We start from the raw sequence: 16,898 nt of genomic DNA on the forward strand, positions 1-16,898 counted from the left end.
ATTTATCCCTTAAATACCTGTATTCCCAGTACTCTGTTCTACAACCTTTGAATTTTTTGGTCTGTGCATTCTTCTTGATTAACCTCATCCAAGTCAGTGACTTTAACTGCCTATTAGACATGTCTGACAATCTTTGTCTCTTAATTTTGTGTGTAGACCATTTACATTAATGTAAGTATTGATGTTTAGCTTTAGATTTACCGTTTTATTATTTACTTGTGTTTGTAGCCTCTATTTTTTGGTTCCTCTCTTTCATTTTCCCTTTCTTGTTTTCTTTTGAGTTATTTGAATTTTTTTAATTCTTCCATTTTAATGTATCAATTGTATTTTTCATTATATCTCTTTTAGTGGTTGCTCTGGGGAGTAACTATGCATGCCTTACTCTTTACAGGGTAGGCAGAAATAAATTGCTATTATACTTTGCCACCATAGAGGTCCCTTTCCTACCCCCTTAATGTTGTAGCTATCATGTATATTATATGTATATACATTGCAACCCCATCAAACAATGCTATTTTGTTTTGTTTTGTTTTGTTTTCAACTGTCAAACATCTTTTAAAGAACTCAAGAGAGGAATAGTACTATGTTTACAGAGACATTACCATTTCTGTTGCTTTTTCTTCATTCTTGATGTTACAAGTTTATTTTTTTCATTCTCTCTGAAGAGCCTCCTTTAGCAAATTTCTTTAGAGCAGGTCTGCTGGCAACTAATTCTCTATCTTCATCTGAGAATGACTTTATTTCACCATCATTTTTGAAGAATATTTTCACTGGATATAAAATTATGGGTTAACACATCTTTTCTCTTAACACTTTAAAATGGTATTCTACTTTCTCTTTCTCTGAGTACTCTGAGTTCTCCTGGCACTTGTGGGTTGACCAGCAGATGTATGTATTTTTTTTTAACCTTCATTTTTATCACCTTTTTCTGTCTTCCTCAAGAAGTTTCTATTACTAAGCTCTTCCTCCTTTCTCTCTTCTGCCACTCAAGATGTATTTTTATGTAAATTTTTTGTTATACAGAACGAGTATAAAATACCTGAGGAAAATAATTCACTAAAATCTCAGTGGTTAGTAAATGGTTATTGTGTTACCCTTCCCGGGGGATTTTCTTTTAGGCATGGAAGTCTTGAAGATTGGGAATTGCTTTAACTTAAGAAATGAAATGTTGTAATATAGAATTCTAAGCTCCATGCTTGGTCTGTGGGGAGTGGGGATGTTAGCCACAAAGATATTCCTGGGGTTCCTCAAAACTTAAGAGAGAAACACAGCTACCCTCCCTGCTTATGTGATATTTCAGCTGCTTCATTGGTAAAGAAATGGGGAATCCACACAGGGCCAACAATGACTTATAGGTGTTTACTTTTTCTCTCCCATTCTGGCCTCAAATAGGCAATGAGTAGGGGAGAGAAAAACCCAAACAACCTTGACTAAGAGTCCTGAATTATTTATTTAAATTTCAAACTTAAAATTTTTCACTTTTAGCTCTTTTGGCAAAATACATGACTTGTATTCAGAAAAGGTTTCAAATTGGTGGCCCAATACCTTTGCCCAAGACTTCTTTAAGTTAAATAGAAAATTAATCTCAAAGCTTAGTAGATGCTTTTTGGAGAGTAAAAGAACTCCACTCTTTTTTTTGGCACAGTAATATTCCAAAAAGTAGTTATTAAAATGACTATGTTTTCTAAGGATCCCAAAGTCCCCTTTCCTCTGGGAAATAAATCTCCCCTTTCTGGGAGATTTATTAGCTGTGTTTAATAGGAAAATACAAACTGAAGCCTAAAGAAGTTGACAGACCTGCTCTAGGGTATAAGGTGAGTTCCCTTGTGGGGAAAGGAGCTTTCATCTTGGGGCACTCTGCTGTCTCTCAGCTGTAAAAAAGCTCTGGTCCAGTGGAGGGATGGGAGTTGGGAAGAGGTTGCAGTCAGCCTCTGGTTGGTGTGGGTTGATTTGGTTGAGATCAGCCAGGGAGGAATGATAAATCATGGCTATGCTTTCATTTATGTTGGTGTGTGATTTATGTACTCGTTAGATAAGCTGCTTTCTTTCCTTCTTCTTCTACCAGACAGTCTTGTTGCTGGAGATGACTGTCAGCTGCTTTCCCTGCCTAGCCACCATCACATGCCCCACCACCGGAGCCTGGGAAGCCTGACCACAGACCAGCATCTCCAAGGCATGAATAATTAGGTAGGCATAATGGAAGGCACTCACTGCACCCTCCAATTGCGTAAGCCCATTACTGAAGTCTGCTACATCAGCTTCTATCTTCCAAGGGGGGAAGTCAGAGGATTTTCATACAAGGGCACTGTAACTCTAGACAGAGCCAATAAAGGGTTTCATAACTGCTACCAAGTCAGGGAGGGGTCAGACGTCATCAGCCTCAGCCTGCAGCCAAATGAACATCCCGGCGACATATTTTTCAAGCAAACTCCCACAAAAGACATTTTAACTGAGCTGTACAAACTTACAGCTGAGAGGGAGAGACTTCTGGCCAATCTGCTGAGCTCAGACCACATCCTCGGGATTACGATGGGGAACCAGGAGGGGAAGGTGCTGGAGCTGTCCGTGAGCCTGGCCCCCGAGGACGACTCTTTCCAGAGTGCTGGTGACTGGCTGGGGGAGCCCCCTGTGGGCTGTCTCAGTAAGAGGAGTGCCCATGGGAACCGCAAGCCGCGGAGGTTTGGTGGAAGGAGAGGAAGCTTTGAGGGGCTTCCACAGAAGAGGACGAGAAGGAAAGGGCGTGGGGGCCGACAGTCGGCTCTTCAGATGGGGAAAGACCAGATCTGTTCCAGCAAATCTCTTCCTCTTTCTCGAACAAGGCCTAATCTTTGGCTTCTAGAGGAAAGAGGCAACTCACTCCCAAGAGTGGCATTTACTTCCTCCCCACAGTGGAGAGAGAGCTGCCCCCCAGAGACCCCCAGGACACTGGATCCCAGCCGTGGCTTTGGGAACTTCAGGAAAGCTTCTGAGGACACGGGGCTTGGACGCGGAAGGCTGCCCCCTGACTGCAGCTCCACAGAGCCAGGAGACGATGGTGCTGGAAAGCCAGAGAGGGGCCCTCTCAGGCTGCTGCACCAGCAGACAGCTTGCTCTGAAAGTCGTGAGGACTCTGAGAAGCATCCAGAGGCCAAGAGGGGCCAGAGGGAGAAGTCTATGGAGCATACATGCAGGAAGAAGCCTATTTCCAAAGTGGTGGCCAAGGTCCAGGATCTGTCTACTCAGGTGCAAAGAGTAGTTAGAACGGGTCCTGAGAGTGAGGAAAGCGTTGCCATTTGCCCAGCGGCCCAAGCTGAGTTTATACCCAGAGCAGACTGGCTCACCCTCCCAGAAGCCGAGGCTGGGACTCCTGGTTCCAGGTGGCAGGGCCAGGAGCAGCCGGGCGACAGGCCATGGCAGCTGTCGGACGGGGAACGCATTCCAGCCAGCGTCGAGGGGGCTGTGAACAAGGTCCTGCTGAAGGTGATACAGAGTGAGAAGTTAGATGAAGCCACTGAGGGGAAAAGGCTGGGCTTCCCCCCAAGCACACCAGGCACCCACACCATCCCAGAAGCCAGAGGCAAGCGGAAGGCTGGGCTGCCTCTGAGGGATCACAAAACCTCATTTCTGGATCTGCCCCACCTTGGCGGCCCTGACTGGCCACAGCCTGGAGGCCATGAGAAGAAGCCGTCCCCCTCAGCCCCGGCAGCGCTCACCATGCTACTGAATAATTCATCCTCCCAGTCCAGCACGCACAGATGGATGGCACCTGTTCCCTCGCCTCTCTCTCCAAGGCTCCCCGGCCTGGAGCAGCATCACGGGGTCCTGCAACTCCCTCCACTGCTGGGTGAGTGGGAAGTGGCTCCTGATGACTCTGTTGGCCGAAAGAGCAGTGCTTTCTCTGGGTCCTCCTCTGCTGACACCTTGGAGCCACCATCCTCTGCAAAGGTCACGGAGACCAAAGGAGCCGGCTCGACCTTCCTCAGAGCAGGCCAACCTCGGTTGGTGCCTGGGGAATCTTTGGAGAAGAGCCTGGGGCCTGGGAAGACCGCGGCTCGTCCCCAGTACCAGTCACCTCCAGGTAAGTCCCTGTGTAAGATATTTCACATCTGTTCCGGGGCAGCTCACAGATAGTCATCTGCTTGCGCTATTCAGAGACTCGCCACTGAACAATGAACCCAAACTCCTAGGCCTGTTCGTCAGTTCATTCTGTAGCAAGAAAACTGGGAGTGGTATGGGGGAGTGTGGCCATGGTGAGGCTGGTGCTGACTCCCAGGTTCCGGGGTGTAGTTGCTTCCAGAAGCAATACTTTGTAAATGTCTTTTACAAATATTTTACTTCGGCGTACTCTACAGCTGCCTCCGTGGTTGCTTAACTCAGGACTCTCAAAGGAAACAGGATTGAGCAGAAAGAAGTATCAGCTTGTCTCTGCCTTAGATGCTGTGGTTGGATAACTGGCCCCTTGACCTAAATTCTGCTGTTCATGCTGCTGGAGTAGCTCTTTGTTGGGGTTCTCTAAGCAAAAGAGCAAAAGCCTCCTGTGTCTTTGCTCATCTGTCTGTTTTAAGAAGGTTTTTCATTTTGGTTTTTTTAATAATCACTTTTCCAAGTGTCATTACTTTACAACAAGAACTTTCCTTTTTTTTTTTTTTTTTTCTTTTTACTAGAAGAGGGATGAATTCAACTTGAAGAAACTCAGTTCAGGTTTTCTTTCTTTCTCTTTGGACTCTCTGTTTCCCAGACGAGCATGAAGTAACGTTTATTCTGTTTTTATTTATGGTCTATTTTACTGTTACTGTTTTACTTACGGGTGCTCCAGAGTTGATTTGGCTTATGTGTTTAGTATGATACAAAATTTTACATGAAAACAATTTTGGGGGTCCTAAAAGTGGGTTCAGTAAGAGCCAGAAAGGCAGTGTCTAAAAGGTGCCCCTCTGGTATTCCTTACGTTTTCCAGGCCAATGTGGCCAGGGGCTCAAGGTTTTGTATGCTGCTGCTGTGCAGGCAATGGGTTCTTTTCTGGGGTAACTCCCACAGCATGTGGTCAACGCTTTATCTAGGGAATGGGTCGTAATATGATATACAGTCTCTTAAAGGTTAGAGAAGATATCACACACAATTTCTGTGATAAAAATCTCTATCTAGGAAAGAGGAATTTCAACAGCTTTCTATTCATTTTGACTCTTGACATTTTCAGAATTTCTCTAAATCATTGATCCAGGCATGGTTCTTTAAAAATGTAGTAAATGTTTTTGATCTTATTTTTGCAATATATTGATCTTAGTTTGAGGAGAATTGCTGCTTTCATCACATAACCCATTTGCTTCACCAGGAAAGTCAGAGAATTATAGATTTTGTGTCATGTGTTGTAGAACCCTAGTGATGAAAATTCTCCCTATGGGTGCTGCTGGAGCCACTGAAATTTTTCAAAAGGGAGGTCTGTGCGGCTATGAGACGAGAGACTTCTAGAAGCTCAGGCATGGACTAGCTCCTTCAACTCTAAAGTTTCTTTTTTAGAAACCACACCAATTTCTGGGATTGTGTGTGTCTCTTATTCAGAAACTGGGCATTAAATACATTGAGCTTCCATAAGTCTTATTTTTTCCTAATTTAGAACTATCTTTTAATTTTGTTGCCCTTTTTCTATATAAAAAATATTATAAGAGCTCCATTGTATCTGGGTCAAGGCAGGGACACAGAGGACATTCAGTTTCTATGGTGACTGACTATGAGCCCACTGAGTGGTAAGTTCAGTGGGTGGTCACACTCTCCCTTGAACTCAGGACATGATTGCTCAGAACCATTTCCCTTCCTTTGGCCCCAGCCCTCCATATCACTTTCAGGAGCCAGTCATTAGAATCATGACCGTGTGCTTCTAACCTGATAAAAGAAGGACTTGGAAAGAAGGAGAAAAGGAGTGGGAGAGAATTTTTCTTCTGATGTGGGTGACTTCTCTTTTGCTGAGACCTTCCTCCAGGACATCCAAACATTGTATCTTGTCATTGTCCCTCTGAAAAGCATGAAGGGAGGGTGTTCTTCAAATAGTGGGTCTTGATTTATATCCTGTGTTCCTGTGTTCTTCTCCCCGCTTATTCCCCTTTTCCATAGTCTGAGTTCTCTTCATATTCTGGATCCTTCAGTGACTTCCTGCCACTGGTGGGTCCATATGTATGGGAGAATTTTCCTGCTTCTAGTTGCCTGTCTTTCCCTTCATTTCCCTTCTCACCCCTTCCCGGCAGAGGCCCCAGAGAGTGTCCAGCAGCCCTGATGGCGGGTGGAGGGGATATAGGGGCATAATTCATTGACTATCACTGCACAGTGGCCCTTTATCTGGATCCAACTCCCACCTGTCTCCAATGTTAGCTATTAACCAGGTTGAGTTTATGGTCTGTGCACATTTATTTCCTGTGGAAATAACACTGAGGTATTTTATTGAAGTGATGTGATTAAGATTATTGAAAGCTCTCATTAACTGCTCAAGTAAGAGATTAAGTCTGGCAAAAGTAATCAGATCTGTTTCCAGTTGGAAGACTCTAGAGTGTTATGGGCATGTAGTAATTCCCAGGAAAGAGTGAAATCCCCTTCTCCTTCTCACAGGACTGAGAGTTAAGGCCCATATGACTATCCACACAGGAAATAGCATAAAGGCAGCACAGAGGCTACTGGTCCACCTCCTGCTGGCTTTGACATTTTCTTAATTCCTTATTTGAGTCTTCATTCTAAGGACTACACACAGGAATTTCTTGTCTGGTGGTGATATGATCAAACAGGGAATGGTGGCCAGATTTGTCATCTCATGCCCATGCCTTCCCCCCAGCACATACTACCTTCTCCTGCCCTCTCCCTTTGGAATTGGTTTTATAATATTTTATTTCGGGATGGAAACTACTGTAGAATGTTCCCAAGCCTTTGTAGAATGTGGTATTTTCTCAGCCGGAAGGACTCTAGTGGTGCTAACCTGCACAGCGGTGTCCTGAGGGCTGAGATTCTTTCCTGTTCTGATGGCTTTCTTTTTACCTTTGATCTGAAATAGACCCTCTTTTTTTTTTTTTAATTTTTTTATTTTTTTCAGCATAACAGTATTCATTATTTTTGCACCACACCCAGTGCTCCATGCAATCCGTGCCCTCTACAATACCCACCACCTGGTGCCCCCAACCTCCCACCCCCAACCCCTTCAAAACCCTCAGATTGTTTTTCAGAGTCCATAGTCTCTCATGGTTCACCTCCCCTTCCAATTTCCCTCAACTCCCTTCTCCTCTCCATCTCCCCTTGTACTCCATGCTATGAAATAGACCCTCTTAATGCCAGAAGAATCACATGGAATTTGGCTCACCACACTTAGGAAAATGCCCAGCATTTTTATGTGCTCCTCAGCAATCTCATGATCTTTGTCCTCTGATTGAAGCCACAGAGGCTGTGGTAGAAGCAGATGCCCTGGGCGTAGTTCTTCTTGATATTTTGAGTCACTTGATCAGTTGGAAGGCCCATCAAAAGATGTAGTTCATGTCAACTGATTAAGAGGTGAGACACACACTTTGAATAGATTTTTTTAGTATCTAATGCAACGGTCAAAACTTTTATTTCTCTAAGCATGTATTACAGATAGTGGATAGAAATTCTTCCCACAATAATACTGAGGTTTGCTACAAGCCCAATAAAAATTTAAAGAAGCTTCATAATATTAATGGACATATGCAGCCATTTAAGATTACTACAGAAAGTACATAGTACATAGAAAGTTCTCTGTAATTCATGTTAAGAGAGAAAATGAGATTCAGCAATTGCCTAAACCATATCATACCCATATAAAACAAATGTAAGAATTAAATTAAGGAATACATTGCTATACACTTGGAAGAAAGTAAGAGGGTGGCAGTTGAAACTATATGGAACTTTGACCTAGCAACCCTACTTTTTGGAATTTAGTTTACAAAAATAGATGCAGTAATAAACATATATGCAGAAGGGTGTTTACTCTAGCATTGTTTGTAGTGGCAAAAGTAGCTGAGAAAATTTGAAGGTCCATCAGTAGAGAAATGATTAAATGAGTTATGGTACATTTCTACTATATAATACCATGAGGCTGTTCAAAGTATTGAACTAGATCTGTACCTAGCAAGTGGCAAGGTGATGTACAGCATCCTTGAAGTTTTTGCAAGACAGGTATCACTCCTCTTCATATATGAGTGTATGTCTGTTTGGTATGGGCTTGAATATCATGGAGACATGTGTAGAAAAAGACTAACCAGCCTGTTCACATTCCTTACCTGCATGCAAAGCAGGGTGAAGATGGGGCACGAGGTGAAGGGGAAGAATCCAGAAGCATTAGGGAAGAGCATTAACTTCTTCCCTATATATTTTTATAGTATGTCACTGGTCGCAGTATATGTGTCACTTTTATGATTTTTAAGAGTGATTTAACTACCTTTTTTTAATGGTTATCCCTTGTTTATTGAAGTGTAGTTGACATAAATGTTATATTAGTTTCAGGTGTATAACACAGTGATTTGAGAATTCAAGACATTATGTACTACTTGCCAGGATAAGTATAGTTACCGTCTGCTGCCCTACAACATTAATACAGTATTATTGACTGTATCCCCTATATGGTACTTTTTCTCCCCTTGCTTATTTATGTTATCACTGGAAGTTTCTGTGTCTTTTTTTTTTAAATATTTTGTTTTTCACTTTTTTTAAAAGATTTTATTTATTTATTTGACAGAGAGAGATCACAAGTAGGCAGAGAGGCAGGCAGAGAGAGAGGGGGAAGCAGGCTCCCTGCTGAGCAGAGAGCCCGATGTGGGCTCGATCCCAGGACCCTGGGATCATGACCTCAGCCAAAGGCAGTGGCTTAACCCACTGAGCCACTCAGGCATCCCTCATCCATATCCCTACCTCCTTTTAATGAGTGATTTAATGACTTTTTAAGTAAAAAAAAACAAATGAACCTAGAGCAGTTAGTGTGTGTGGTGGAATTACAGCTAAACTGCCCTTTCCTGTGTTTTTCCCCATGTCCTTTAATGGGGTGAGAAGCTCAGCTCTGAGACTGCCCTGTTATTCGGGCAAATGCATTTGCTAGAGAGCTGGGAAAGCAGAGCCTGTGGTGAGCTAGTCAGACAGTGAGGATTGGATGGGGATAGAGCATTATCCAGAAACCAAGAGAAGAAGGAGCTTTATAAAGGCTCCTGATAGACAAGGTCCTGACAGGAAATGGACACCCCTTGGCCTGAAGGAATAAGAGAAGCTGCGGTTACTGGAACCCAGACAGGGGAGCGTCACTGAGAGGGGCCACATGGCAGCAGCAGTGGCCTGTGGCCAAGTTGTTGGGCTGAAGATCCTGGCATCTCTCTCCTTTGATCTTCTGCCCAGAAATCTCTAACTGAACCCACCACAGGGCAGGGTGTCAGGGAGCCGGTGGATGTGGTCTTCAAAGTCAGCCTTCCAGGGCCAAGGGTAGGGTGGAAAAGGATGTAGAGTGGATCTTAAGGGGCAAATGGAGGACAAGATTATGCAGATGGGGCAAGACCAAGAAATGTAGGAAGACAGAATGGTGTTTTAAATGAGCAACTAGGTAAAGAAGAATGTATGGTGGCTGTTTTGCTACAGAACAGCGGTTATCTTGAAAATAAATGATAGTTGCGCCATTTCATTTCTTTGTCATGTGACCTGTAGGCCTTTAAATTTAAGTAGATTGATTGTCTCTTACTGTTGAAAGTTCAAAAATGGAGGCAGCAAAAGAAATGGAAGATCTTGTGATAGTTTTCTTTCCATGGACTTAGAAAAAATTAGCTGGTGTTTAAAAACAAAGCTCTCCTATTTAACTATGATTGCTATCACATTATGTTCAGTTGCTTTTTGTGAAAAACACAAAAAGGATTTTAAAATATCTTTCTCAATCACTGCAAAATAAGAATAGCTAATTAGCACAAGAAATATGAGAGAGATTTTCTACCAATGGACAATTTGTATTTTAAAGTCAGTTTCCATGTAGAATAAATGATGGGTGTTTCTCTCAATCAAAATCTGGTTTTCAACAGATAATTATACATTTCCAAAGGTAGGACCATGACCAAAATCTGATGTTTTAAAATCCAGAGCCAGCTCTATGTATATGAATTTTTTTCCCAGATCAATATCCAGTGGTGCTTTGAGGATCACACCTTCTGTTGAATTGTTTTTCCCTTGCTTCTTTTCTATTCATGGGTTCAGGGCACAAGATTTAAAGCAAGGGTGCCGTCTGCAATCCCAGGTCACGCTCACCTGTCTGAAGTAATTTTAAAGATATATAGAAATGACAGAATTAACACTGTGATTCCAAGTCATAGCTGCTGAAAAATCTCCAAGAGAAAACAATTTTTTAAATAAATAGATACATAGTTTTTTACCTTCTACCTCATAGCATTACAGGTGGAGGCATAAAAAAATAAGCTTTTATTGTGGTAATTGTGTCAAAGCATTTTATCAAATTGAGAAAGCAAAGGAGTACTGATTTGGAAGGTATATGTTTTGTTTTATTCCTCATGGACTCTTCTGGGAGAGGTTGTTTTTTGAAAACAGTGGATACCCCCTGAGTCTATTTTCTTCCTCTTGATAGCTCTTGTCAGGTAAATGATTGCTACTGCCTATTTTATTTTACCTGCTTTCTGATCACTTACAAGGACAGTAGCTCCTGTTAGATAGTTCTTGAACACAAATCAGCCCATATTACTTCGTACATTTTGGGGGCCTCTGGGCTGTGATATTAGGCCATACCATCCCCCCCTAGAGTTTCACTGTGTGCCCAGGTACCTCAGCCCCCTACCAGAGCATGTTATAGAGTTTCTGGACTCTTAACAGAAGGCCCTATGACTTTTTTCCACAGTTATGGATTGTTTGAGTACATTGAATCAGATGCTTTCTAGATGGCCCAGAGTCTTATAGGAAAGACCTTGAAACTAGGTTAGAATTAGGATTCAGACATGTATAGGATGTAGAGGGAGTGTGGGGTCCTTAAAGGATATTGACCCACAGGGAAGAATGATGGACAGTGGAAGGAGAAGTGTCATGAGGGAATAAGTCTGGGCCAAAGTCTGCTCACAGACGTTTCCTCATCTTCCTACGAGTGACCCTAGACACTGGGGGGAAGGGGCTCTGACATGAAGGGAAGGAGTAACTTTGTCATCAGAAGCCCAGGAGTCTTGCAGTATAGAGGAGCTGTTCAAGAGAGGAAGGAACTTTCTTTTTTTAATTTAAATTTAATTAGCCAACATGTAATCTATCATTATCTTAGGATGTAGAGTTCAATAATTCATCAGTTGTATTTCACACCCAGTTCTCATCACATCATGTGCCTTCCTTAATGCCCATCACCCTGTTACCCCATCCCCCTACCCACCTCCCCTGCAGCAACCCTGTTTTTTTCCTATAGTAAAGAGTCTTATGGTTTGTCTCCCTCTCTGATGACTTCCCATTCAGTTTTCTCTCTCTTCCCCTATGATCTTCTGTGCTATTTCTTTTTTTTTTAAGATTTTATTTATTTATTTGACAGACAGAGATCACAAGTAGGCAGAGAGGGAGGCAGAGAGAGGGGGAAACAAGCTCCCCACTGAGCAGAAAACCCGACGCAGGGTTCGATCCTTGGACCCAGGGATCATGACCTGAGCTGAAGGCAGAGACTTTAACCCACTGAGCCACACAGGCACCCCTGTGCTGTTTCTTATACTCCACATATGAGCAAAACTGTATGATAACTGTCTTTTCTGATTGACTTATGTTGCTCAGCATAATACCCTCCAGTTCCATTCACATCGATGTAAATGGTAAGATTTCATTCTTTCTAATGATTGAGTAATATTCCATTGTATGAATCTGCCACATCTTCTTTATCCATTCATCTGTCAATAGACATCTTGACTCTCCATAGTTTGGCTATTGGGGACATTGCTGCTATAAACATTGGGATGCATGTGGAGAAGCAGGAACTTTCTTACCAAGCCAGCTTCAGTAGTCGATAATAGAGGTTGTTAGAAACCCAAGGGCAAAGAGCAACAGAACAGAGGATGTCAACGGCAGTCTGTCCCCCAAGCACAGAAACCTGGTGGGACCCCTGGAGGATAGAGCTGGGGAGGAAGGACCTGAGGAAAAAACTGGACTTCATGCTAAGCAAGTGAGTGGGGGCTTTAGAATTTGAGATTCAGATTTCCGTGATTTACATAACACAATTTCATCCATGAAAGACAGTAACTTGGATCATCTAGGTGTCACGTATTTTTCCTAAAACATTATGATGTAGATTTTTTTCCTTGTTTGTTTCAAATCCAAGTTAAGGTTTTGAGGTTGAATTTTGCATTTGGAGGGAGAACCCAAAAATAATCTTGTGGTTGATTAAAGCTGTAGGTTTCCAGGTTTAGCCCCGAGGAATTGCGGAGGGAGCAAATAACTCGCCGCTGGAGCGTGAGCATAGCCTCCCTAGGATTCAGACACAAGTCTAGGCATGTCTGGATAATTAGATGGTTAGAGCTGTCAAGAGGTTTTTGCTTGAGTGCTCAGAGGATGGCCACAGGGCGGGGCTCCTCCCAAGGATTTGAGGCACATGAGAGGGCGGGGGAGGGACAACGCTGAAAATAGCGATATGCATGGCCTCCAGATTCTCTGCTGACGCAGCCCCTGGACTCACACCTGGCTCATAGGGAGGAGGGAACTGCACCAAAAAAGCCATGGGAAATTTTAAAGAGAAATTTTACTAAAATTTTCGGAATATATTGAAGGCAGGGTCTTCTTTAATAGAGTGTGACAAACTTGTGGACGAAGAGTCCCAACTCCAGGTGCTCTTGGAGCGTGGGGACACAGGGAACATGCTGGAATGAACCAGATTTTACCTCGTCCTTAGGAGCAGTGGAGAAGCGGAAGATGTAGGCAGTAGTGCTTTGGGCGGCACCTTGGGCATGTTAGCTGCAGCAGCCCTGGTAACAATTCTAGCAGTGTCAAGAGGCACCTGAAGCCATCAGAAGAGAGGGGACAGCAGTGGTGGTGGGGAGGACTGCATGCCTGAGCACGCGTGATTCCCAGAATGATTTTAAGAGAAATTGTGTGGAGGGGAGGGGAGCCCCAAAATTGGTATTGCTAGAGAAATACTGATTTTGCACCCTGTTGCTACTCCCCTGACTGCATTTACTAGAAGGAATAATATCAAACCATAGGGTTCTTTTGAGCATCAAATGAAATGATGTCGATGAAAATACTTCATAAAACATTAGAAAATAGTAGCTTATTACAGTTACACATCGTTGGCTCAAAGAGTCAGAAATGATTTTTTTTTTTTAAGATTTTATTTATTTAAGAAAGATAGCAAAAGAGAGCACAACAAGCAGAGGGGAGAGGGAGAGGGAGAAACCTGAAGTGAGGCTTGATCCCAGGAACCTGGGATCATGACCTGAGCGGAAGGCAGATACTTAACCAACTGAGCCACCCAGGCACCCCAGCAGAAATGGTTTTAATAATCTACTCTTTTTGGTGTTTTCCAGTGATGAATGAGGCTACAAATAATAAATTACAGCTAGATATCCTATGTAGATTTCTTGATTTGCTTGCAACTAGAGCTCCTACATTTGCTTGTGTTTTCAGTTGCTTCTCTTTTTTTTCAGTCACTTCTGTTTGAGTCACTTACCTCTTCAGTGGTCTCTTACTGTTTTGAAGGTGTCACTGGATCATACATGCTACCTTCGATGCACTCTCCACTGAGTGTAGCTTACTACTGGTTCACCCCATAGTTTTTTAATTTAACCAGGGGAATTTTAAATTAATTAACAAAGAAATCAGAATTGTGTTTCTAATACTAATGCCTTTCCAATATGAAATCATGAATTAAAGAATGATATAGCAAAAGAAAAGAAAAACAAAGGCCCCATTTCTTCCTACCACTTATTTCTGAACCACTGACATCCTACCCTCCTTTTACAAAGCTTTTTTAGTTTCTACAGCTAAACGTTATCCTGTCTTTTCTGATTTCCATACTCTTTTTTGTCCTTTTTGGATCTCTATTATTGGGATTTTCTTATGTTAGTGTGTATAATAATACTTTTAATTATTAAAATGTTAATAACCTTGTGTTTTAATACATTTTATTCTATTTGTATTTATATTTTAATAATAATTTCTCATTGTTTTGTATGTCAGTCTTGAGTTACCATGAAGCTTTTAGATACAGAGCCCTATCTTATACTTTGGATGGATGATTTGCTATTTCTTGAGTCGTATGTCACAAAATAGTCAATATGTGTTGGCCTAATTAGATTTTTGTGGTTGTTGACTTTATTAAAAACAGCCCTCCAATTTACAGGTGACAGGGCAGTGACCGGGAGTGACAGACTGGCCTAGGGTTAGTTAAACAGAATGGTATTAAACAGAATATCCCTTCAAATAGTATGCCATACAGCAGAGAGAAGTGGATTTGTTCTGGCCGAATTCTTGGTGTCTCATCATCTTCATATGGAACCTGTTTTTGCTGGTGATAGAGCACATCAGAATTGAATCACATGTGTCCTTATTTTTATTTAAAAAAAAAAAAAGTCCTCTCCAAAGACAGGAATGGTGTCACATTCATCTTATTTACCTGGAATCCGGTTCAGTAACTGACACATGGCATGTATTCAGTGAATGTTTTTGTGAATGAATGAATGAATGAATGAATGGGTGGATGAATGATGAGAAAACATGGTTTGCAAACTGGTAATAGGCAAATTTTTCCTGTTTGTCTTATGTTAAACAGAATGAAAATGGTTTCATGCCATATTGTGTGGTTACTATCATATTATTTTGGTAGTTGATGTTTTATTTTCAAGCAACCTTAAAACTATTAATCTCTGCATAGGTTTAGGAATCTGAAGGTACCGAGAGGGTGGGAATGGGGTTAAATGGAACATGGGTCCTCAGAGCCAAGTATTTTTGTGAGCAAAGAAAGTGTTCTTTTGATTAGAATAACTTTACCAAAAGCTTGGTTTTACTGGAACAGACCTTTTCTAAATCTTAAAATGAGACTCAACTTTATTCTCAAAGCCAGTCACTGAGGCGGAGTCAAGTGATCAAACTTAAAATGGAAAACCAGAGGCAGCTCACCGTTTCCTGTGTTCTATTGGTCACAGGTTAACCATGTTGCTCTAAGCATGGACAAAGCCCAGCCTATTTGCGCCAATGTACACTTTATGACCCAACATGCTGGTGGAATAGAAGGCCTGGCAGGTGCTTATTGCTCTTGTAGGCTGTGATTCAGTGGCTCCTACATGGCCCATTTGCTGGGTGCCTGATGCCCATCACTGAAGTTTCCCTGTGCAAAAGAAAGCATTGTTGCTGGAACAGTTGTGTATAATACCAGTAGAAGCTGAGGCTATGTGATTGATTTCCAAAAGCTACACACAAACTAAGTAAGCCATGTTAATTTGCTCATAAAGCTCCTGTTATTACCTAGCAGAGCAGGATGCTTGGGACAGGGTTCTAAGAGTGAAAGCAGAAGTCAAGGCCAGGAAAGCAATAAACAGACATGGAAAATGACCTGCAAATTTGAGGTCCCAAACCAGTGCAGCAGTATGGTAACATCAGGGACCTTAATTACATCTGCAAAATTCCTTTGCCTTTGTCATATAATGTAACCGAATCATGGAAGTGATATGCCATCATCTCCACCAGGGTCTGCCCTCCTTACCCAAGGAGAGGGGATCATTCTAGGTATGGCCCCAGGGGGCAGGAATCTAGGAGACTTATTTTATTTTAATTTATTTTATTCCTGCACCACCCCTCATCCCCCACGCATCCTAGAAGACTATTTTAGGATTCTGCCTACCACAGTATTGTCTAGCATTTTCCATTCCCTTTCTTGTCTTGTCTTCTGCTTCCACTATCAGAACCCTGTTCCTAGAACTTTCCCTAATGTAACTTAATCTGAATACGCAGTAGACATCTCCATTTCTGAGTCATACTGTGCTGGTTAAGAATGTGTGTGCCAAAGTTGAACGTTTTATTGTCAAATCTCAGTTCTGCTACCTACTAAGAAGATTGGCACCTGCCTCAATGTCCTCGTTGAAAGGGGAGTGATAGTTGTATCCAGCTAGTAGGTAATATATTAACTACTTAGGAGTTTTTGTAAGGAATAAGTGATAAAAATGCTTAAAGGGCTTGGCACAATGTCTAGCACACAATTCTCCAAAAATATTTAGATATTATTAGTAGTATATCCTGTCTCAGTGGTTTTATTCATATATTATTTCTCTACATGGGATACCCTGATAAATTCCTGTGCCCCCCTCAAAATCCATCCTAACCTTGCATGTGCAAAATGTCAGCATTTATTTGATGTTGAGCTGAGTTTAAGGTATATAGGGGAACTCTATATTTTAACATTTCTGTAAATCTAAAATTATTTCAAAATAAACAGTTTTTTAAAAAGTTTGAAGTGTTATCTCCATCATCATAAAGGCTTTTGATTCTCCTCGTTGTAGAATGAACATTTCCATTACACCTGAGGCTTATCCCATTGCATCATGACTATTTGTTTACATGTCTGTCTGGAATATAAAGTCCATGGATGCAGATACTAAGCTTTATTCATCTTTGTAGCTCTGATATATGGCATTGCATCTGATGTAGTAACAGCATATGTTATGTAAGTGCTGGCTCAATAATTAATTGTTGAATGACTTTATTTTTTGTGTACAGAGATTCACCAATGACCAAATGATACGTGATTATGGGAAGCATTGGAGGGGCCAGGGTGGGACAGAACAGGGGTTTTCACAGTGTGGCCCCTGGACAAGCACCATTATTAGCCACATCTGGAGACTTGCTAAAATGCTGTTTCTCAAGCTCCATCCCCTGGATCTTCGGAATCAGAAATTCTGGGGAAAGGGGACGAGCTGTCTGTGCTTAATCACTTTCATGGAAACCAAGAT

General features: G+C 42.0%; 2 protein-coding genes across 4 annotated transcripts in view; both read left to right on the plus strand.

The window, feature by feature from the left end:
- The window catches only part of LOC125104770 (formin-1-like), a 41,029-nt gene extending 35,098 nt beyond the window's left edge, over window positions 1-5,931 (plus strand). Inside the window, 4 exon segments of the mRNA XM_047737603.1 lie at window positions 2,066-4,057; window positions 4,196-4,205; window positions 5,801-5,842; window positions 5,844-5,931. Of these exon segments, the coding sequence (XP_047593559.1) occupies window positions 2,197-4,057; window positions 4,196-4,205; window positions 5,801-5,842; window positions 5,844-5,916 (1,986 nt within the window). The 5' untranslated portion in view covers window positions 2,066-2,196 and the 3' untranslated portion in view covers window positions 5,917-5,931.
- The window catches only part of LOC125104767 (formin-1-like), a 426,092-nt gene that overhangs the window by 35,129 nt on the left and 374,065 nt on the right, over window positions 1-16,898 (plus strand). The window lies entirely within an intron of this gene.

Source organism: Lutra lutra, chromosome 7 (genome assembly GCF_902655055.1).
Source record: "Lutra lutra chromosome 7, mLutLut1.2, whole genome shotgun sequence".
NCBI lineage: Eukaryota > Metazoa > Chordata > Mammalia > Carnivora > Mustelidae > Lutra > Lutra lutra.